Genomic DNA, 22,306 nt, shown 5'->3' on the forward strand with positions numbered 1-22,306 from the left:
CACAAGGTAAACCCTTCCAGTTGACCCCAGTGTCTATCACTCCAGATCTCAATACACAAAATCAGCATGACTGTAATAAAAAACAACTCTAGTAGAAGGAATTGAGGAGCATGTCAAGTGAGGTATGTGAAGAACAGGGTTTCCCATACTCCCATTCAAGGGCTATAACCTGATATATTCCCAACTAAAAAGGAAAATTCACATGAGCTCACAAAACTAGTTCTAGACATTTGTTCACTAAAATATATATATATATATATATATATATATATATATATATATATATATAGAGAGAGAGAGAGAGAGAGAGAGAGAGAGAAAGGACATTCATCAAAACCATGCAAAAAATATGAGACATGTGCAAATAATGTAAATGTTCATGTTCAAAGCATAAAAACATACTATAAAGTGACCAAATAGCCATTGGGATGTTTAACTAAGTCTTAAAAATATATTAAGTCAGCAGTAAATCAGTCGCCTACACTGTTAATGCAAGATTCAGGAGGCAGATTCCTGAGTTTGAAGCCAGGACAATCTAGGCTAGCCAGAGCTGTGTTTGTTTTTGTTTGTGGGGGGTGGTTAAAGTCCACAATATTTTTATTAGGCACAAAGTTCCACCAAGTACTGTCATAAAATTTGATTTTAGTAAAGAAAAAAGTAGTCCCCAGCACACCCACTACCCATGTGTGTGTCTGTGTGTGTGTGTGTGTGTGTGTGTGTGTGTGTGTGTGTGTTTGTAATCATGGATGGATGGATGGATGGATGGATATATAAAAATGCAATGTTAATATATACATTTCTCTAGGGTAGAATATTAAGTTATGTGCATACATTTTCTTTCCCCATTAACATCTTTCTGTATTCTACATGTTGTATAAATGTGAAAAAAAATTAGATAGACTGACGTACAGATCAACTATATATAGTGATCAATAGTTATGTAAGATCACAATGGCATATGATTTTTAAAAGATTAGAAACCAAAATCTTGATTATATACTTTTTATTAAATAAAACATACCCGTTCCAACACAAGAGAAAGTTATTTTTTAACAACTTGAGCTTTGAATTCTTAACCAAGACACATAGGCTGATAGTTGGAGAAGGAAATGAACACACTCTATCAGATGTAAATTCCAAGGTCTTGCCAAGAATCCAGGTGGTAAGATACTGATTCTATATTGACTCTATTTAAATCAGGCCAAAATGGTGCCTTCCACGGCCACATTACATAAGCAACTGCTGCTTACATCTGGCCAGAATAAAGGCACGCTAAGACCTCCAACACAATTAATTCAATATTTTCTCTACAGTTCAAAATGCTACAACAACTGGCAGACAACCATCTTAAATCATCACAGAAAAGTCAGACATATGGCTAAGTATATTTAATATGCCTTAAAAATAAAAAGTGGATTTCCTCGCCAACAAGATCTGAGGCAAGAATTTTTTATGTAAAAATCATGTCTAGTTTTTAACCCTCTGAAAATTTCAACAAAGATTTCCTAAGTACCTACACAGAGCAAAGATTATACAATACACAAAACAAGGATGCTTCCTATAAGAAACATATATACAGCAAAGACGACAGTCAGGCAGAGTTACAGTTACATGGCACAGACATAAAAAACACCCACAAGGAGGAAGGAAATCAACAGAATTAAGTGGTGTAAATCATAACGAGCAGGAGCCTATGGCAGATAAACAGAATTGCTTGAAGATATGTCAGAGCACTTTCTGATTTCTGGCTGGAAAATTTGGGAGAATACTTCATTTCTAGAACTATCTTCACTGAGGCCACCAAGCATATTGTACTGCATCTGGCATCTGTCTAAAACAGGTTCCTTCACAATAATCCTCCAACATGAGGACACAAGGACCCCAGACTATAGGATCAAGACATTTGGAATATGGAAGTCCAAAGTAGCCAGGCAGAGCCCAGCTTGAGTCTCACTGTCAAGTGGCTAACGACTTCTGAAGATATACCTCTCATGGTTAAAAGGAGACTAAGATCACACAGCTAAGTAAGCTCTTTAACCCGAGAGGCGAAGAAGTCCATGGGACCTACCAACAAGAGTTTTACTTACTAATCTACCACCCCTAACTCAGATTCCCAGCCTATGAATGAAGCTATGCCTCAGAGGAGGCTTCCTCAACCTCAGCCTTAATGACAGTTTTGATAAATTTCTTGTGTATTGTAAGGTTTAGCAACCTTCCTGACCTCTATTCATTATGTGTCAATACCACCTAATCCTTAAAGGACAGGAAAAAATGTTCCTACACACTGTGGAATTTCCCTGGGGCAGGAAGGCAAAATTCTGCCTAAGAGGAGGGAACTCGGTGCTGGATGTCTGTTTTTCAACTAAAAATGATCACACCTGATCATTATTACTTATGAACCAAGGAAAACACTAAATATTCAGTAAGCTATCTCATGCAGCCCTCACATCCACTGCTATATTAACTCACTTCTCTGCGGCTGTGATAAAACTGTGGCCAAAAGCAACTTGGGGAGGAAACGGTTTATTTGGCTTATAGGGTACACAGCCCATCATCAAGAAAAGCCAAGGCATAAATAAACCTGGAAGTAGGAACTGAAGGAGAAACCACAGCTGGCTGGCTCAGCTACCTTTCTTAGACACCCAGGCCCACTTGCCCGGGGATAACATGGCCCAAAGTGAACCAGGTCCCTCCCACATCAATCACCACACGGAAACGCTCCACAGACAGGTCCACAAGCCAATCTGACGAAGACATTTTCTCAAATGACATTCACTCTTCCCAGTTATGTCCAGTTATGTGTTAACAAAACTGCGACAGCCACCCTATGGCACAGGCATTATTCTCTCTGTCTGCCGAGAGCTCATATTCTGTCAATTAACTGGCCCGTGGTCTCTGATGGGAAGAGGAAGATCCAGGCAGGCTGACTTCAAACCTACATAACTAACCATTCAACAACACTACCACCCCAAACATTTTTACTGTAGGAGTACAGACATGGTACCAGAAAAGTCAGAGATCCTTGGTGTCTGAATCGCAAGGATCACTGGTGCTGGTACTGGCCTGCCTGGCATACCAAGAAATCAGGAACCTGCCATCTCTTCACACTACCTCAACCTGGAACCTAAGAACAATCACTAGTATCAACCCCTCACCCATGACCATGTAGGCGCAGACCTCCACCAAACACATGGGACGTCAAGCTATGGGCTTCTTTCCCATTTGTCTGAACCAATCCTTTAGAAAGAGCGTGTGAATAATACAGAAAGATGAAGGCTGTTTCTGGACTTGAGAAAGCTCCGGCAGAGAGCAATATACCCTCCCCCCCAAAGAAAAATCTTTCGTTTCCCTGAAGCGCTTTCAAATGGGGAACAATAACAGAAGCCCGTATTTTCTGAGCAGTCGCTCTGCCCAGGCCCAGAGCCATGTGGCTCTGTTTCCAGCTCATTCCGCCATCAGCCCTACAGAGCAGCTGCCCTCATCATCTCCATTTTCAGAGGGCAAGCATGGCTCAAAAGAGGTGAGGCATCTTGCCCTCTAACACCCAGCTCTCCATTAGCCAGGCTGAGTCTAAAGTCTTAATTACAACCCATCAATTAATCGCTATTTGTGGATTAGTCTACAAGCAGTTTGACAGTCCAGTTAATCCCATGTATAGCAATAATTTTGAAACACGGCTTATCATCAGTATCTGAGCAAGAGCCTTTTAATTGCACCACCGTGCCACTGTCCACAAACAGAGCCGCAAGCCTGGTCTCCCAACAAAGTAAAAAGATTGGCCTTACTGCAGAAAACATAACCGAGGCCCATTAAAAGCACACACACAATCGACTCTGCTTGGCTTGACACCTTAGCAATAACAGTAGGCTTGATACCTTGGCAATGAGAGTATAATTTTCTTACATAACTCTTTCTCCCAACACTGGAGATAGTTATAGAAAAAAAGTACACAGACAGAGCCAGCAGGAAGAAGCTCTCACCAACCACAGGAGGAGTAAGACATTCAAAAACTTTCCTGAAGCACTCAGCAGGAAGCTACTGCCCTAAAATCCTTCCTCAGCTAGGGGCCTTTTAAAACACCTGGCCGGCCACCTCCTACTGGTGTTCCCTAGGACCACCTCTCTGACAAGCCATTGACATTCAAATAATCACTGAGGAGGCTGAGACAGGAAAGTAGCCAGACTGGTCATACAGTAAAGTTCAGGCAAATCTGAACTACAGTAAAAAGACTGTTTTTAAAATAAATAAATATTTTAAAAACTTACTTCAGGTATGCTTCTAGAGATTCCATTTAATGGGGGACTGGTGGGGAGCAGACAGGGTGGGGAACAAAATAAGGTCAATGACATGGGTACAAGGGCTGCTGTGTGAATGAGATGGACCTGAGTCTCCAGTTTAGATCAACCACCCGGTGACCCTTAGAACCGCCACCACACAAACTCAGCATTCAATCAGCCTTAAAATCAAGAATATCCTCTAGGGATTGAAAATGCAAGCTAAGTGCAACTTTATCTTTGACTCCAAGGCGATTTTAACATATTCCATTGTCCTGTGCTTGGTGGGAAACAAACGACTAAATGTGTTTATTATCAAACCTGTAATATCAAGTCTGATTGAAGTGGGCCAGAACTGCTGTCTTCTAAGGTCTTTCTGAGCCACGAATCTAGACTCAACTCCAGTCAAAGTGTGGTCCTTTAAAACGTCACATGGGACTTAACGCAGACCATCATTAGCTATCTATCTTTTCGTGATCTGCAGAGGTGATTGAGCATGAGAGATCTATTCTAGTTCTAAGTTTGACCGTAAACACTCAACAAATATATGAACAGCTACTGTGCTGCATCCTTGGTACCAGGGCAACAGCAACAGTAAAGAACCAAACAAATCCCGCACTCCTAGAATTCAGATCCCACAGGCAAGTTACTTAAGTGACCTACATATTCCAGGGTCAAGGGAGACCACAGAAGTACAAGTGTCAGTGATGTTTGTTTTAAATCACATTTTAAATGAGCAGAGGAAACCTCACTGAGAGGGTGACTGAGAAAGGCTTAAAGTACATGAAAGAGAGCCAGTGTGTCAGATGTGTAGGTGGGGGCCTACAGGCTGTGGACAGGGATAGAGATTCGATGTCAAGGGCCAGATCATACAGGCCTTGTAAGTCTCTTTATGAACTTGGCCTTTACCTGAGGTGGGGATTACAGGTGAGAGCATAAATAATGGACTGACTGTCTTACTATATAATCGCTGAGCTATAAAAACAGATGATTACTATTTAATCATAAAAACTCTATTTAAATGTATTTTCTAATTGTACTACATGCCTTCAGAAAAGGTGAGAATCAGAACACACTGGACTTTTCTTTTTTTTTTTTTTTTTGGTTTTTCCAAGACAGGGTTTCTCTGTGTAGCCCTGGCTGTCCTGGAACTCACTCTGTAGACCAGGCTGCCCTCGAACTCAGAAATCCGCCTGCCTCTGCCTCCCAAGTGCTGGGATTAAAGGCGTGCGCCACCACCGCCCGGCACACTGGACTTTTCCTAAGAGACCCAGACTCTTAGCAAAAGTCAACAGACCCAACCTTGACATCCATGGGCTTCAGTTGGGGAACCAATGAAAGGCAACCATGAGAAACAATACCCGATGCAGCCACCCATGGAGTGTGGCATGACAAAGCTCCTGGGCTCAAGGTTACAGATCTTGTGGGCTACAGACAGGCAAAGATTCAGTAACCTACTTTTTAGGACATGAATAGTCCTGGACAGCCCTTAACAAATCTGACAGCCTTTATTCTCAGTGTATACAAAATTCAGCAGCTCCTGTTACACATATACACAAACTCAGGGAAAGGACCACTAACATCACAGGGCGGTATTGTGCATTAAATAACCGCTGTTTATGGAGCAACATCCTTCATGTAAACCCCTGTGGTAAGGAGATGTCAGAATGTTTTCTCTTATAAAACCACTTAATTCCCCTTGGTGGATATCATCAATTCTGCTATCCGAGACTGGTGGGATACTGACTGCCAACAAATGTAGGGAGCCAACTGTATGCCATTGCCTCATAAGGTCAAGTTAATCTATTCTGAATAACACAGCCAACGGCAAAGGGTGGCACACAGAACAACACACAGCCTGGGCTGCCTATTCTTGTACAGTTTCTTTCCTATAAAAGTCATGGCATATTCTACAACAAACACTAAACATACACTTGAGAAGGGTCTTTCGGCACTGAGAACAAAAACAGACTGATTTTTGAAGGTTTAAGTTAAAAATATATAAATAAACACAAAGCATAATTTAAGAGTGAGAGAAAGGGCTGATGCTGCTTTCCGAGGCAAAGAATCTACTTGCTGTGGGTGACGATAAATAAACAGATACGGCTCACAAGGACAGAGCTTCAATACAGCAGAGATAAAAGAGCATCCTCAGGCACTGGCTCAAACCAGAGCCCAGGTGACCTGAACAGGAAGCCCCCACCCTCTGAGCATCTGAAGTTTACATATAAAGACTTGTTGACCTCAGTTACTAGTCAACAGGCACAAGTACTTGAATCTAACTCATTAGGCTTTGACAGTCATTACAGCCCAGAATAGATTAATTGGCACTAGGCGTCTGCTAGTTGGAAGAACTGTTGGGAAGAAAGTGAAAGCATTAAGATTCTATATAAGAAAGGATGAGGAGACAGAGGAAAGAGACAGACCCTACAGCTAATCCAGCTGCAGACTTATCGGAGACCATCAATGTGGCCCACACTGTTAATCCCAGCACTCAGAAGGCTGAGGCAGGGAAACCTTAGTGAATTCAAGGGCAACCTGGTCTGCACAGATTCCAGGCCAGCAGGGCTACACAGTGAGACCCTGTCTCAGAAAACAACTCATCTCGCTCACTACAAAGAAACAATGGAAAGAAAATGTTCTCATGAGTGTAACAAATTTTAGTGGGTACCTATTAAGTGAATGTCAGGTAGGGTTTTAAAGACCGGGATTGGAATAGAGGTGAGTTTCTTGTTTTCACAGGAGAGAGACATAGAAGAACAAGACCTTACAAAACTGTGACACACAGCAGGAAAAGGGAGGCACTCACCTCAGGGTTACCTTCCATGTTGACAGTGGCGGCTGATAATAGCTCTGACTGGACTAGGAAAACTAATGTCAGGCGCCTCTTCCCAATTCCAGTTCTACTACAAAACAAGGTCTACCCACTACCACCAAGATCTGAGGAGGAGGGTGGCACGTAAAGGTGCTTGTCACTAAGTCTGATCTCTGGGAACAAAAACTCTCTCCCTCACTGGGCAGTGGTGGCGCACGCCTTTAATCCCAGCACTTGGGAGGCAGAGGCAGGCGGATTTCTGAGTTCGAGGCCAGTCTGGTCTACAGAGTGAGTTCCAGGACAGCCAGGGCTATACAAAGAAACCCTGTCTCAAAAACAAAAAAAAAAAAAAAAAAAAAAAACAAAAAACAAAACAAAAAAAAAACCTCTCTCCCTCAAGTTGTCCAAGCATGACATGTGCGCGCACACACAGAGTACATACACATGCATAAATAAATACATGTAATAAAAAATATTTTTCTTAACTGATCTTAGGTTAGAACATCAGGAGGAAGACATAAGGAATGAACACAAGTGTATCAGGATCTCTTTGAAGATTCTGTAATCTTATTGTTACAAGAGCCAAGAGCAGGAAAGATGCCAGGGCTTCTCTTGCAGAGTTCGGTTCCCAACACCTATTTTAATCAGGTGGATCACAACTCCAATAGGATCAACCCCTCTGGCCTCTGCAGACACTCACATGTCCATAGCCACACACAGACATATGCATAATTTAAAGTTCAAGAAGGAGTCAAAAGCCAAACACAGTGCGACACACATGTTATCCCAGCATGCAGGAAGCTGAGGGCAGGAAGACTTCAGAGTACAGCCTGGACCACATAGTGAGTTTAAAGGCAACTAGAGCAACATAGTAAGAAGTGGTCTAAAAGCAGCAAAGAGAAGACAGGTGAGATGGTTCGGTGGGTAAAAACACTCACTGCACAGGTCTGCAACTCTGAGCTCAAGTCCAGCACAAACATAAAGGTGAAAAGTGAACCAGACTACACAAAGTTATCCTCTGACCATATGTAGCATATGCAGGCTGTGGCACACACATGTCCCTATACACATAACACACACACACACACACACACAATTTTAAAGCAAAGAGAAGAAAGAATTTTAAAGCAGGAATCAATGTGGGGACAATCTGGGAGAAAGGATGCAAGGTCAGACATGCACAGGGAAGGAAGAAAAGGGGAAAGACACAGCAGTGTACATAGAAATGAAGGGGAAATGGTCACAGAATTATTTTAAGAGCCATTGTCACATGTTCCAATTCAGCAACACAAACACACAACATCAAAACAAAACAAATGCAGATAGAAACAAAACCTGCACCCAGAACTACACTCAACTCTGTGTGGCCATGATCCCTCCCTGCGATGAGAAAGGTTTGGTGACAACGTTTGAATTTGAAATTGTGTCTTATTTATTGTCTCCTACTTGCCAAAAGAAAAAAAAAAAAAAACAGTGCAATTTCCTGAGTAATTTGCAAAACCACAAATTCATCCACAGAAATATGAAAAAGCATGACCTATAATATACTCATCTGAGAAACTGCAATCAGACAGTTTTAAACATCCAGTCGGAGTTATTCGTAGCCCAGCACTTCAGGCAAGCAGTGGATCTGAAGGAAAGCATACCCACTTATTCTTGGCACTGAGAAATTTAGGCTCACGGAAAGACTTTGCAAGATCTTTGACACCATGTTCTGATCGGAAGGTCATGCCCATCTTCTCTTTCATGGACCAACAAGTCACAAAACTCCCCCAAGGACCCCAGTCCAAAGTTTCTGAATCAGTGGCACCCTAGGAGAAGGAATTTACATTTCTGACTAGGACATGAGGGCCTAGACCAGCTGGTTAGGAAACCCCAACTCCATACCCAATGTCCAAGATGTCAGGAGCAGAGTTGGGATGGCACTGGGCTGTGCTCCCCCTGTGCTGAATCATTAGGGCTCTCAGCAAAGTTACCCAACAACCTCTCTGAACCTAAGTTTCCAACAAGTGGGTCGAGTTCACAGGATTAAGGAAGGGAATGCCCACAAAGTGCTAGGTTAACCAGCTACCTGACACACTTTGTCTTCTTGGTTTAGTCCAGTGCTAAGGTATGAACCAAGGACTCCCGTACTAAACACACGTTGTCCTGGCAAATACCAATATAAAAAAATTAATAAAGACTAGCTACCTCCTACTCAATATTTCTATAGTTTCTAAAACACTAAAATGATTAAAACATGGACAAGATTAGAGACTGGCAAAGACAGAAAATAACCACAATATTCATAGCAGCATGGTCTGTAACTGTCAAATCTGAACCTAGAAGCAAAGGACAAGGGGAGGGGTGCAGGGGGGTTGCAAAATACCCACTAGAGAATACTATGCAGCAATGAAAAGGGAGCTACAGGGTGAAGTATACAACATGAACTCTCCAAAACCTGGAGCTCAAAAAAAAAAAAAAAAGACACACAGTAGTATATACTACATTTCATCTTTTATGAAGTAAAAGAATATGCAAATCTATAGTAAGAGGAACCAACACCCTTGGTTGAGAGGAGATTAACTGGAAAGAATCATGAAGAAAATATTTAGGTGATGATAATGTTGTGTATCTTCATTTGAGTGATGGGAAGGACCATGAGAGGATGCATGTGCCCAAATTCATTAAAGCAGACACTTGGTATCTGACCTAAATGTATGTGTGTGTGTGTGTGTGTGTGTGTATTATATATCAATCATTGCAGTACACTAGACATGACAGCAAACACCTGTAATCCCAGTTCTCTAGACACAGACAAGAGGACCAGGCATTCAAGTCAACCCAGACTATCTTACCTCAAAAACAAATCAAAAACAGTATGTAATATACATATATTATATTATATTATATTATATAATATATATCAGTTTAAAAGTTTATTTTTGCCGGGCAGTGGTGGCAAATGCCTTTAATCCCAGCACTTGGGAGGCCTGAATTCGAGGCCAGCCTGGTCTACAGACTGAGTTCCAGGACAGCCAGGGCTACAGAGAAACCCTGTCTCAAAAGCAAAAAAAAAAAAAAAAAAAAGCTTACTTTTTATAAGATCTGAATTCTGCTATAACTTTATTTTAAATATTTGAATTCTGAAAATAATATGCCATACACAGACCCAACTAGCATACATACATTTATAATATTTTTAAGCATGTACTAACAACTGTACTCTCCAGTTAAAGTGGATCAATTAAGTCTGGTTCACAACCCATTCCTATCCTTATGATACTATCTGCTATAGACTATTTTGCCTCCTAAGTCTCTCCAGAGAACTGCCATGCAACAAAAAGAGTACAATCTTCTACCACAAGAAGACTGACATTTCCAAGCAGACATGTATCTAGAGCTTCTATGTTCCTGTGAGGGCTAACTCGATATGGAAACACCATGAAAAATATAATTCTTCCCAAATACCAGCTCAGTCTACCCAATACAATAAAGACACAGTAACAAAAAAAAAAAGTTAGATACAAATATGTCCTGTAATTTAAATCCTTTTGCAACAGGAAAGTGAGAAGATTGTTGAAATGGTTCCTAGAGACATTTTACAAGGAACTGTACCCATGTCATTATCATGTGCAACAGTTGTTATAATGTGGTGGATTCCATGCCATTCCTAGCCTATTTGCAAGGATGGTCAGGAGCACAAGCCCACTGTCTCCCTTTGTGAACATTTCTGTTGGCAAAAGACAGTCCTGATCAAAGGAACTGACACCTGGAGGCACTATAGTAACTGTCAAATCCACAGGCAGCTTTCCCCAGCCCCACCAATGAAGCACACACACACACACACACACACACACACACACACACACACACACACACACACAGAGACAAGAGGGAGGGGAAGAAAGGAGAGGAGAGAAGGGGGATGCTAGCTAGCTCCAGGATCTCTGCAAAACAGTGGAAGAGCTCAGCTTCTGGCACCTTCTTGCCCATGGCCAACAGGTCTTAGGACCCATTAACCACCACCCAGATATCCTGCTGAATGAGAAATCTTTCTGCAAAAGAAGCCTGAATTCAAACCCAATGCTGCCCACCCCCCCCCCATAAATAAATGCAGTATTTTCTCAACAGTTCTACCCAGTCAGAACCACCCGGGAAACTGGCATTAAATTCCTAGCTAAAAATTGAATTCCTAACTGCTTAAATTCAACTCTAATACTTGCTTTTACTGAGCACTTACTGTGAACCTGCACTGCTTTGCACACTTCCTGGGTTATGATTTTACGAGAACCTCCTAAGGACATATCATCAGGCAAGGCCAAATAGCAAGATAAGGACATTCCACTGTTAGGTGTCAGCCTCTGCGCTCCCAACACGGTAGAAAGGCCAGGCTACAAGGCGAACCACACACACAATACTGCACTCATGCTCAGGTCATCTGGAAGAGGCCTGCTCCTGAGAGCGCCTGCTCTCCCAGGCTTTCCTTTGACACGTTTCCTTCAGCTGCTGCCATCCTGACAGGAACATATGGCAACTTTTCACCACATTCAACTCTGCCACCTCCTCTGGTGCTTTCATCTGGGAGAACCTGCGTCACAGCACTTGGGTGCAGGAGGGATGCCTTTAAGTACTGCAGTTATGCACCGGTGGCCAGATACAGGATCAGACCGTTGCTCAGACCAAACTCTGAGGGAGTAATCTACCACGGCCAGGAGTCATCAAATGCGTCTTTTAGGAAGCCATCCCTACCCTACAGACTTCAAAGGGAGGATTTGCTTCTCCCCACCCCAAAACTAAGGCCCCAGAAGTTATCCCCTCAAGCCTTCCTCCTCCTTGCTCAAGGTTTAACAGAAAAGACCCATAAACTTTTAGTAGTCGTGTGACCTTGGGCAAGTCACTTACCTAAGGTCAGACCCTCACTTACTTATTGTAATATAGGACTTAACAAAAACAACTCGATCTTATAGCATTGTTGTGAATCAGAATGAGATAAGGCAATTAAACCGCTTTACAGAGAGCCTCTCACATAGCACGCTAACAATAAATTGTAACTATCAACAATCATCATCAATAAGGACGACGGTGCTAGAGGAGGCGGCGGCGGCTGGGTAAACTTGGACGAGATTCGCGCCAAGAGCTAAACACCCCTTCCCCCACCGTAGGTCTCCACAAGGAGGAGACACAGACGTCACCCCGCTGTGGGGTGAATGCAGGCTCTGCAGGCGGCCGGATTAAGGACTCTAGGGGGTCATAACCCAGCCCCACCTGGAGGGGTTTCAGGGTGAAGGCAATTTTGTGATGGAAGAACTCCAATCAACCATAAATAGACCCTCTCCTTCCACAACCCACTCTCCAGTTCAGGGAAACAGGCAGTGGCAAGCCACCAGCTCCGTGAGCTCATCCATCCCAAAAGGGGCTGGGAGAAGCGTCCACCTTAGCCTGCCTCAGTTCCTCCATCTGCCTTAGGGTGCAGGCGAGGCTGCGCAGCGCTAGGTGGCTACGACGAGAAGTTGGCAAACCAGGCCTGGGAAGCATCTCCCCGCTTCCTGGCGCAACCCCGGCCCCTGCACGCCACGCAGGTGGGCGCGCAGCCCACAACCTCACAACTTTGAGTGCATCTGGCCCGGGCCTCAACTTTGGCTCACAGCACTCGGTGCAAACGGCGCCCCCTAAGGCCTCCCCTCTTTTTCGGGGTGCGCCCCCCAAAGACACGCCCCGTCTTACCTTGTCTGACGGCTTTGAAGGTGACGGCCTCCTTGCAGCTGTCGATGACTCCCAGCACGTCATAGCGGGGCAAGCCGGACACCCGGACCCCTTGCACCTCCAGCAGCAGCTCACCTTCGGCCAGCTTCGGCCCCTCGCCACCGCCGGGAAGCCCCGCCGCCTCGGCCGCCGCCACCGCTCCCACGTACGGAAACTCCCCATGCTCAGCGCCCCCCAGCACCGTCACCCCCAGCTCGCCCTGGGGTCCCCGCTTCACGGTGCACTCGTGAACGCGGCCAGTCCAGTGGTTCTTCTTCTGGATCACTTTCGACATGATGAGTTACAGCCTCTCCTCAAAAGAAAAATTAAAATTAAAAAAAAAGAAAAGAAAAGAAAACTGCTAAAACGAGAGACAGGTGCCCCCACAGCACGAGCCCCCGGAGCGGCGGGCTCACGGGAGAAGCATCTCTCGGAGCGCGGGAGCGAGCTACTCGAGCCTCCTCGCCCGACTCTCTCGCGCTCTCAAGCCATCATAAAACAAACTTTCCGGGCTCCGTTGAGAGCCCAGCACGGGCGCCCGCGAGCTTTGTTTGCATTCCGGTGCCTCCGGGTCCGCGTTCCGGCGCCGACCGCGCTCCCGGGACCAGAGTCCACTCCGGCGCCGCCCGGGCCCGCTCTCCGCTCCGCGGCTTTCTCCACACGCGCCGCGCCTGCTCCGCGCCGGCCGGCCGCTCCTCAGCGCGAGGGAAGCCCTTTCCAAGCTAGTTGCCGGGAGCCCTGGAGACGCGGCGGCGCGGGGCGGGGGTGAGGGGACGCGAGGGAAGTGGCCGCGGCCCCTTTAAGCAGATACAAAGGCTCTGCTTGTTTTGTTACAGTTCATTCTACTCCGCGCGGCGGAGCGCAGCGGCCGACAGGAGAGGAGACGCGCGCGCATGCGCTCGGCGGGCGCCCGCGGCCAGGCCCGCCCCACCCCTCCTCCTGGAAGGGAGAGATTCCAAGGCGCCTCCCGCGGGGTCCTAGGGCCGACCCTCCAATGACTCCAACTTGCTCCTCTCCCTGCACCCCTCGAATTCCTCCTCTTCCAGTGTCGTCGGCTCAGCCAGAGCCTTTTGGGGAACATGTGCGCTTGCTCGACTCCAGCTCTCTAACTTTTGAAACACAGAGAATTTAGCTTTGGGATTTGCAAAGCGTTTCAAACAGGTGGGGGCTGGGAGACCAATTCAGCGCGGGGCTCACACTGTTGCCTGCCAGCGGGGTTCCCTCGCCCTCGGCTAGTGACTGGCCACGCCATCGCTCACGCGGTCCCATTGCCTTCCGCCACCTATCCGCGCCTGCTCCCCGCCCAAGGGTTCAAGTCCACATGCGGAGCCTGGCTCTTGTCTCTGTGACCCTGAGGACCGGAACTAGCAAGACCCACGCACCCTCTGCATTCCTGTCCGCGCCCACCAAACGCACCCTACACGTACGCTCCTACCGTTAAACTTTGGGGCCAACTTTTTAGGACAAGGAAAAAACTGCCGGCGAGCGAGAAAAGCCAAAGGCTAGCGTGGCCTAAGACTGCTCGCTAGCCCCTCATTGTCCTTCCAGCAAAGGGGCGACGATGGCCAGCCCCTTTTGGCTTCTGGGAGAACGGAGAAACCTAAGGACTGCTTTGAGGAGTTAAAGATCACCGCAGGGTGCGAGTCTTGCACACGCGTGGGCGCACCGGCCACCTCGGAATTCACCGCCCAGAGCCGTGGTGCTGTAATCAGGGCGTTGATGAGGCTGGGACAGAAAGAACAGACCCCACCGCCAAGAGGCCAGCGCTGTAGTGGCCCTAGTGGTTTCGTTTACTTTTCATTGATTTCCAATGAGTTCCTCTTTGGCCACAGACTTGAGATTGTACTAGATAAAGGGAACTGAGTTGGAGCCACTCAGAGGGGTGAGGATGCCAATGAGGTGGGTTGAGAGCCTAAGTCTGAAGTTCAGATTCCGCAGGCATCTTAAGTAAGACGTTAAGTGAACAGACCTCAGACTTCACTTGCCAAGACTGAAAGAATACAACCAAACCCCACAGTTGTTATTATTTCATACATATTTCATAGTACATAGTACATTATTTCATAGTACATAGGTACTGGAAATTTGCAAAGTAAGTAATTGTATGGTGGCATGTAAAATTTCACAGTCTGATAACTGGGGGCGTCAGGAATCGGAGTCCTTGGTGGTTGGGGTTGTAGGGTAGAGAAAATCCCCTCTCTAGAACTTAAGCATATATTTAAGCTCTTCAAAGCCTTGTTTCTAGAGAGCTGTTCTAAGTTTATAAAAATAAGGGTCTGGTGTTTCACGCCTATAATCCTGGTACTTGTGAGGCTGAGGCATGGGGATCAAGAAGAATTCAAGGCTAATTGTAGGACAGCCTGAAATCCATAAGACCACCAAAAAAAAAAAAAAAAAAAAAAAAACCTCTCGATCCTGAGTATTTGAAAAGGTGAAAGGAATTTCTAGTCCAGCCTCTGGGTTTTGGGGGTTTGGGGATGTTTTGGGGGGAGGGGTTGGTGGTTTTGGTTTGTTTTTGGTTGGTTGGTTTTTTGGGGGGGTTTGTTGTTTTGTTTTGTTTTGTGTGTGTGTGATTTTGGGGGGGGTTATTGGTAGTTTTTTTGTTTTCCCTCAAATAGTGATAGTGGTGTTTGGGGGGCTTTTTTGTCTTGTTTGGCTTTGTTGTTTGGGGGGGGGGTTGTTGTTGTTGTCGTTGTTTTAATTCTTTCAACACTGAGAAGGTCAAATGAGCATTCCCTTTAAACCTAACTGCCAAACCCTAACACAGATCTAGCCATCAGCATCTCTATGATGTTCTAATGTGCTTTTTGTTGCTGTAATAAAACACTAACCAAAACCACTGACTTGGTTGAAAAGGGCCTATTTGAACTTACAGCTTATTTGAACTTACTGGCTTGCTTCCCCTGAATGGCTCAGCTGCCTTTCTTATACATCCCAAGCCCACATCACCAAGGATGGCATCCACCACAGTGGCCTAGGTCCTTCTATAGCAATCAACAATCAAGAGAATGCCCTATAAACATACCTACTCCGCAATTTCTCTACTAGGCCCTTTTCCAAGCTTTATCTAGGTTTTCTCTACGTGACAAAACTTCACTAGCACAACTCTTTGCCAACCCAGGACACACAAACATTACTGTTAAACGATAGCCTTCCTTGTTTTTGTACCAAGATACCATGATAATATCGATATCACAATATAAAATTACATTTAAAGGTCCCACGTCTTCAAAATTTTTTAACATTTTACAAGTTCAAGGGCTCTTAACAAATCCAGTCTCTTAACTGTAAAGTTAAATTTCTCCTATAAAATCAAATCATTACAAATGAATAAATCTCACTTTTTTTTTAGCTATTTTGCATTGAGCCATGTTCATAACTATCCTTCACCTGTGTGATGGACTAAATGCCCATTTTTCTGTTTTCAAGACTAAGTCTGACTCTTTCTGCAGCCCAAGAAGACCTCAAACCCGCACCCTCCTTTCCCCTTTTACTGCTAGATCATGGACCATTAAGGATTCCATTAAATTGTATTACTATACAACACCAAAGACCACAGGTTTAGCATCTTAATCCCTAAGTATTTTTTTGTCACAGTCCTGTTGGAAGGGTAAACATATGACCTGCTTGTCTGGAGTATGCACTCCAGGAAGGCAAGGAACTCAGGCATTTTGGGTTACTGATATCCTCCCAGTCAAGCGTCATTGACTCCTAGTACTTCATGAATCCTTGAGTGTGTGAAAAGGCCTCTCTGCAGAAATATACATCTTAAAATATGTTGTTTGAGGCACATTCATAGTCACTGGTAGTCTTGTGACCTTGTGTTTCTTCTTGTCACTTCACTTTCTAGTAAGACCTTTTCCCAAAAATTCTTTTACCCACATAGAACCAGTATCCCTCACTTCCTGACTTTACTCTTACCCTCACCTGGAGCATGCCCAGGGATCTACACAGCCAGACCTCCATGAATCCTTCCAGTGCAACTGACAAGGTAGAGGATTGGGATTTAGACCAGTCCCCTTCTTCTATTGTGTTTGGGTGGACTTTGGTTTGGTTTGGTTTGGTTTGGTTTGGTTTGGTTTGGTTTGGTTTTTGAGGTAGAATCTCACTATTTAGCTCTGGATACCCTAAAACATATTATATAAATGAGGCCAGCCTCAAATTTCTATACTTTAACCAGCCTCTAGCTCACATAATATGCTGGGATTAAAGCCATGGAGGGTTTTTGTTGTTGTTGGTTGTGTTCAGAGTTTTTAGTCTAAAGGTTTTGTTTTGAGATATAGTCTCAGGTAACCAAGGCTAGCCTTGGACTTTCTATATTGCCAAAGATTGCGTAGACTCTGATTGTCCTTGTCTCTGCTTCTACCTGACATACATACTTACATACATACATACATACATACATACATACCCAAACACAGACACATATAAACATATACACAAACTTACATATAAACAAACATACATACAAACATACATTATAAACATACAGTTTCAATTTTGTTTGTTTGTTTTATGTGTAAGAGTGTTTTGCCTAAATGTATCCCATTTGTGTGTACTGAATGTGTCACTTGAATGCCTAGTGACTATAGAGGTCAGTAGAGGGCATCAGATCCCCTGGAACTGAAGGTACAGACAATGTGACTTGCCCTGTGGGTGCTGGGAATCAAACCCTGGTCCTTTGGGGAAGCAAAAAGGGCTCTTAATTGCTGAGCCATCTCTGAGCACAGACAAATACACAATACACCAGACAGGTGGATTTTTCAGTGCTGGAATTCAAACACCAGGCATTGTTAATACTAGGAAAGAGTTTCTAACCACCAGCCTGTACCTCCAGCCCACTCTTCAGGTTCTGAATGTGGAATGACCCCAAAGGAAAAAGAACCATGAGCTGTGAAGACAGTACAGAGGGAACACGAGAAAAAACTGTGATCCTTCTGAGCAGTTGGAGCTGGAATTTTCCAGGTAACGAGTTGTTATGTGCCTTCTGACCCTTCTCATCCACACTCTTTTGCATGATCTCATTCCCACACCCACAGTGGAAGCAACTTCATGGCTGAAATAACATCTCTCCATATCCAACCTTCAAATTCCCCTTCCCAAAACCCAAGTCTCACAGCAATGTACTAGTGCCTTCCTTAGGGTTTCTAATGCTGTAATAAAACACCATTACCATAAACAGTGTGGGGAGAGAAGGGTTTATTTCAGTTTACAACTCTCACGTTGTATTCCAGTCTCTAGGGAAGTCAGGGCAAGAACTCAAACAGGTCTGGGTGCAGAAACTGATACAGAAGCCATGCAAGAGTGCTGCTTAGTGGTTTGCTCTTCATAGCTTGCTCAGCCTAATTTCTTACAGCATCCAAGACCACCAGCCTAGGGCTGGCACTGCCCACAGTGAACTTGGCCCCTGTGGTGGTCTGAATAGAAATGGCCCCCAGAAACTCACATATTTAAATGCTTGGCCAATAGAGAGTGGCATTATTAGGAGGTGTGGCCTTGTTGGAGGAAGTATGTCACTGTGGGGGTGGGCTTTGAGGCCCCTCATGCTCAAACTATGACCAGTGTGACTCATAGTCTCTTTTTGCTGCCTGCAGATCAAAACATAAAACTCTCAGCTCACCGGGCAGTGATGGTGCACGCCTTTAATCCCAGCACTTGGGAGGCAGAGGCAGGCGGATTTCTGAGTTCGAGGCCAGCCTGGTCTACAGAGTGAGTTCCAGGACAGCCAAGTCTATACAGAGAAACCCTGTCTTGAAAAACAAAAACAAAACAAAACAAAAAACTCTCAGTTCCTTTTCCAGCACCATGTCTGCCTACATGCCACCAATGCTTCCCACCATGTCAATAATAGCATGAACTTCTGAGACTGCAAGCCAGCCCCAAATTAAATGTTTTTCTTTATAAGAGTTTGGTTGTATCGTCATAGAGACTAAGCCTGCACACATCAATCATCAATCAGGAAAATGTTCCACAGGTAGGGGCATGGTTTTTTTTATTGAGTTTCCTTCCTTCTTCCAAAATGACTAATTTGTGTCAGAGTGACATAAAACTAGCCAGCACAATTGACCCCTTCTCAACCTGACACTTAACAAAACTATAACCTTTCCTCTTATCCCCAAGATCTCAATGTTAATATCACAATATTAAAAAGTCCAGAATTTAAAAATCCCACAGTCATTACAGATTAAAAAAACACCTTAAAAGTTGAGTCTCTTTAAAACATTCAAAGTCTCTTTCAAAGGTCAAATTCTCTAGAATATCCATAGCCTCTCTAAAGATTCTAACGTTTCTTCAATGTCTCTCAACCCTGGGCTTCTATAAGATCAAAATGAATTAAATGTTCTCTTACTCCAAGAAGGAAGAACCAGAGCACAGTCACAATCTGAACAAAGCAAAACCGAGCTCCAACAACATAAATAACTCAGTTTGACTTCAGGGACCTACTAGGCAATCCTCTGGTCTTCAAAGGGCCTTGGACAGCCAATCTTCTCTGGCTCTGCATTCACAGACATGCAGCTCATTTCCTAGGCTCAGGCTGACTCCATTCCTGTCCTTAGTGTCCTCTGTCCTTAGTGGTTGTCCTGTGGTATTAGCATCACCCAAAACACTATGAACTCTACTGCAACTGGGCTGTACCTTCACCAACAACCTCTCCTAGGTGCTCTTCAGAAACTGATCCTACTCCACGGTGCCAAAGCATAACCTCTCCATGACCCCTTCAGCCTCTGGGTTTCCAATGCTATTAAAGTTGCATATTCACCAATAGCCTGTCCTGGGTTCTTATGGTGCAAAGCCTCAGCCACTCTCCATGACTCACTCCTTCATGCATTCAAAACCAGTGAGACCTGGGAGACTCTTTAACATAACCAGATTGAACTGGCAGCATGAGGCACAGCCTCAGTCACCTCAGGACCACAGCTTCTATATGCTGACACTGACAAAATACTTCCCCAAAGGCCCCAGCAAAGCAAAGATTTCACTTTATTGGTTCTGGTCTTTTCCAACTCTTCAGCTTCAGCTGACCAGAACCACAGATTCTTAATTCAAGGTAGCACATAAAATGCTATGCCTTTAACTCCCTCTCAAACTGCACAAGCCAAACCCTCATTGCCTGCACTTCTCTTGGCATTCCTATCTTTGGAGCTCCCACAGAATAGCCTACTGAGCTCTCAGTATTCAATGGCTTCTCCAGGCCAAAGCTCAGATGCTACCATAATTATTCCCAAAACCTTATGGTCAGGTCTGCTGCAGTAATACCCCCATGACCTGCTACAAATTTATGTCTTAGTTAGGGTTTCTATTGTTGTGATAAAAAAAAAAAATACCTTGATCAAAAGCAACATGAGGAAGAAAGGGTTTATCTCCTCTTACAACAGGGCAGGCATTTGTAGACAAGAGCTGATGAAGAAGCCATGCAAGAGTGCTGCTCACTGCCTTGCTCTTTATGGCTTGCTCAGCCTGCGTTATTATAGCACCCAGGAACACCAACCCAGAAATGGCACTGCTCACAGTGAACTGGCCCCTCCCGCATCAGTCCCCAATCAGGAAAATGTACTACAGGTTTGCCTACAGGCCAACTGGCAAGGGCATATTTTTCACTGACTCTTCCAAAGTGAATCTAGCTTGTGTCAGGTTGACAGAAAACTAGCCAGTACGAATAGGCACCTTTGTTGAATGGATTTATGAATGAACGGCCAAAGTAAGGTATTTAATCATATGATACAAGATAAAGACAATTTAGAGTTGATGGTAAAATATTTAAAGATTAAAGATAGGTTAAATATTTAAAGATTGTTTTTTAGGAAAGGCAGATAGCTGCCACATTTTAAAGTATGTTTTCCTTGAACAGATGTAAAGCAAAGGCCCTACCATCCTAATGTGTCCTACTTGTGCCAGAAATTTGGCAATACATTCTGCTGCAAAGAGTGATGCTACAAACACCTAACTCTGAAACTTACTATGTATGCCAGGACAGTTATGTGTATTGTTACATTTAATTGTTACAGCAACCAAGTGAGGTGGAGACCACCAGAAATGATCTCAATTTGACCACTGGGCAAAGTGAAGTAAGAATTGAACAACGTGCCTAAGAGTTTTGAAGTAACAAAGCTGGGTGTTAATTCAGAGGCACAACCCAAAGGCCGTGTGCACAAAACACTTTGGGATGAGAAGACAGATGCAGCCATTTAGCGTATTTAGACAAAGCTTTCGTGGAAGGGTCTCCTAAATCTGCCCAATAGTGTATGTTTGGCCATCCGGTCTCTTCTTATCTGTCTGAAAGAACACAGTGTTCTGATCTGGGGTATGCCTTTGAGCCATCAGGAAGATGAAGGGAAGAAAGGTTTGCAAGCATTCCTACAGAACATAGAGACCCAAGGACTGAATGCATTGCAGGTGATATACAAAGCAGCCTTACACTATTGACACAGAAGATTGTCAACCCTGAATTTGGGGGGTATGGGGACTAAATCTCATTATGTATTCCTGGCTGGCCTGGAACTCTGAGATTAGACCAGGCTAATCTCAAATTCAGAGTTCTCACTGCTTCTGCCTCCTGGCTACTAGGATGAAGGCTAGGCACCCCATGGCCCAGTTTTCTCTGAAACGTTTAAAGTTTTTTTTTTTTAATGTGTATATATGTGTGTATGAATGTATATGTACCATATACACATGCATGTATACCCAGAGGCCAGAAAAGGGAAATGAAGCTCCTAGAACCATAGTTACAGGGAGTTATGAGATAAGATTGTAGGTGCTGAGAATCAAACCCAGGTCTTCTGCAAGAGCAGTGAGGACTCATGACTGCTGAGCCATCTCTCTAGCCACAACCACACATTCTTTTTTTGTTTTGTTTTCTTTTGTTTGGGTTGATTTTGGTTTTCAGGTTTTTGATGGGTTGATTTGGGGTTTTTGATTTGTTTTGGTGTTTTTGACACAGGGTTTTTCTGTATAGCCCTTGCTTCTTTGGAACTTGATTTGTAGACCAGACTAGCCTAAAACTAGGAGGTCTACCTCTCTCTCTCTCTCTCTCTCTCTCTCTCTCTCTCTCTCTCTCTCTCTTTGGTTTTTCGAGACAGGGTTTCTCTGTGTAGCCCTGGCTGTCCTGGAACTCACTCTGTAGACCAGGTTGGCCTCGAACTCAGAAATCCTCCTGCCTCTGCCTCCCAAGTGCTAGGATTAAAGGCATGCACCACCACCACCTGGCTATCTGCCTGTCTCTTGTCCTGAGTGCTGGGATTAAAGGTGTAAGCCACCATACCCAGCTACCAACTATGAACTTTTAAAAATGCATATGAGTGATTTTAATTTTTTTTAGTATCCTATGAGTATGAATGTTTTGTCTTCATGTGTGCGCCACACAAGCTAGTGCTTGAGGAGGTAGTGAGTCTCCATGTGGGTGCTGGGAATTGAACCCAGGTCCTTTGCAACAATAAATGCTCTAAACCACTGAGCCAACTCTCCAGCCCCAACTCTGAACTCTCTTAATAAAAAC

The 22,306-nt window shown here is 44.3% G+C and overlaps 1 protein-coding gene and 1 long non-coding RNA gene across 6 annotated transcripts in view; one reads left to right on the forward strand and one right to left on the reverse strand.

Annotated features, from left to right (window-relative positions):
- Magi1 (membrane associated guanylate kinase, WW and PDZ domain containing 1) overlaps positions 1 to 13,658 on the reverse strand; it is a 593,004-nt gene extending 579,346 nt beyond the window's left edge. For all 5 annotated transcript variants that reach the window (XM_076940144.1, XM_076940143.1, XM_034511326.2 and 2 more), the window contains exon 1: positions 12,796 to 13,658. In XM_076940144.1, coding sequence (XP_076796259.1) covers positions 12,796 to 13,108 — 313 coding nt within the window. In that variant the 5' untranslated portion in view covers positions 13,109 to 13,658. The remainder of the gene's footprint in view (positions 1 to 12,795) is intronic.
- Positions 13,659 to 14,140: 482 nt separating this feature from the next.
- On the forward strand, positions 14,141 to 21,914 carry LOC143443489 (uncharacterized). Its single transcript, XR_013112539.1, has 3 exons — positions 14,141 to 14,905; positions 16,700 to 17,778; positions 18,408 to 21,914. It is a non-coding gene; the product is annotated as an uncharacterized LOC143443489 (long non-coding RNA).
- Positions 21,915 to 22,306: the final 392 nt, after the last annotated feature.

The sequence above is a fragment of the Arvicanthis niloticus genome, chromosome 9, assembly GCF_011762505.2.
Source record: "Arvicanthis niloticus isolate mArvNil1 chromosome 9, mArvNil1.pat.X, whole genome shotgun sequence".
Lineage (NCBI taxonomy): Eukaryota > Metazoa > Chordata > Mammalia > Rodentia > Muridae > Arvicanthis > Arvicanthis niloticus.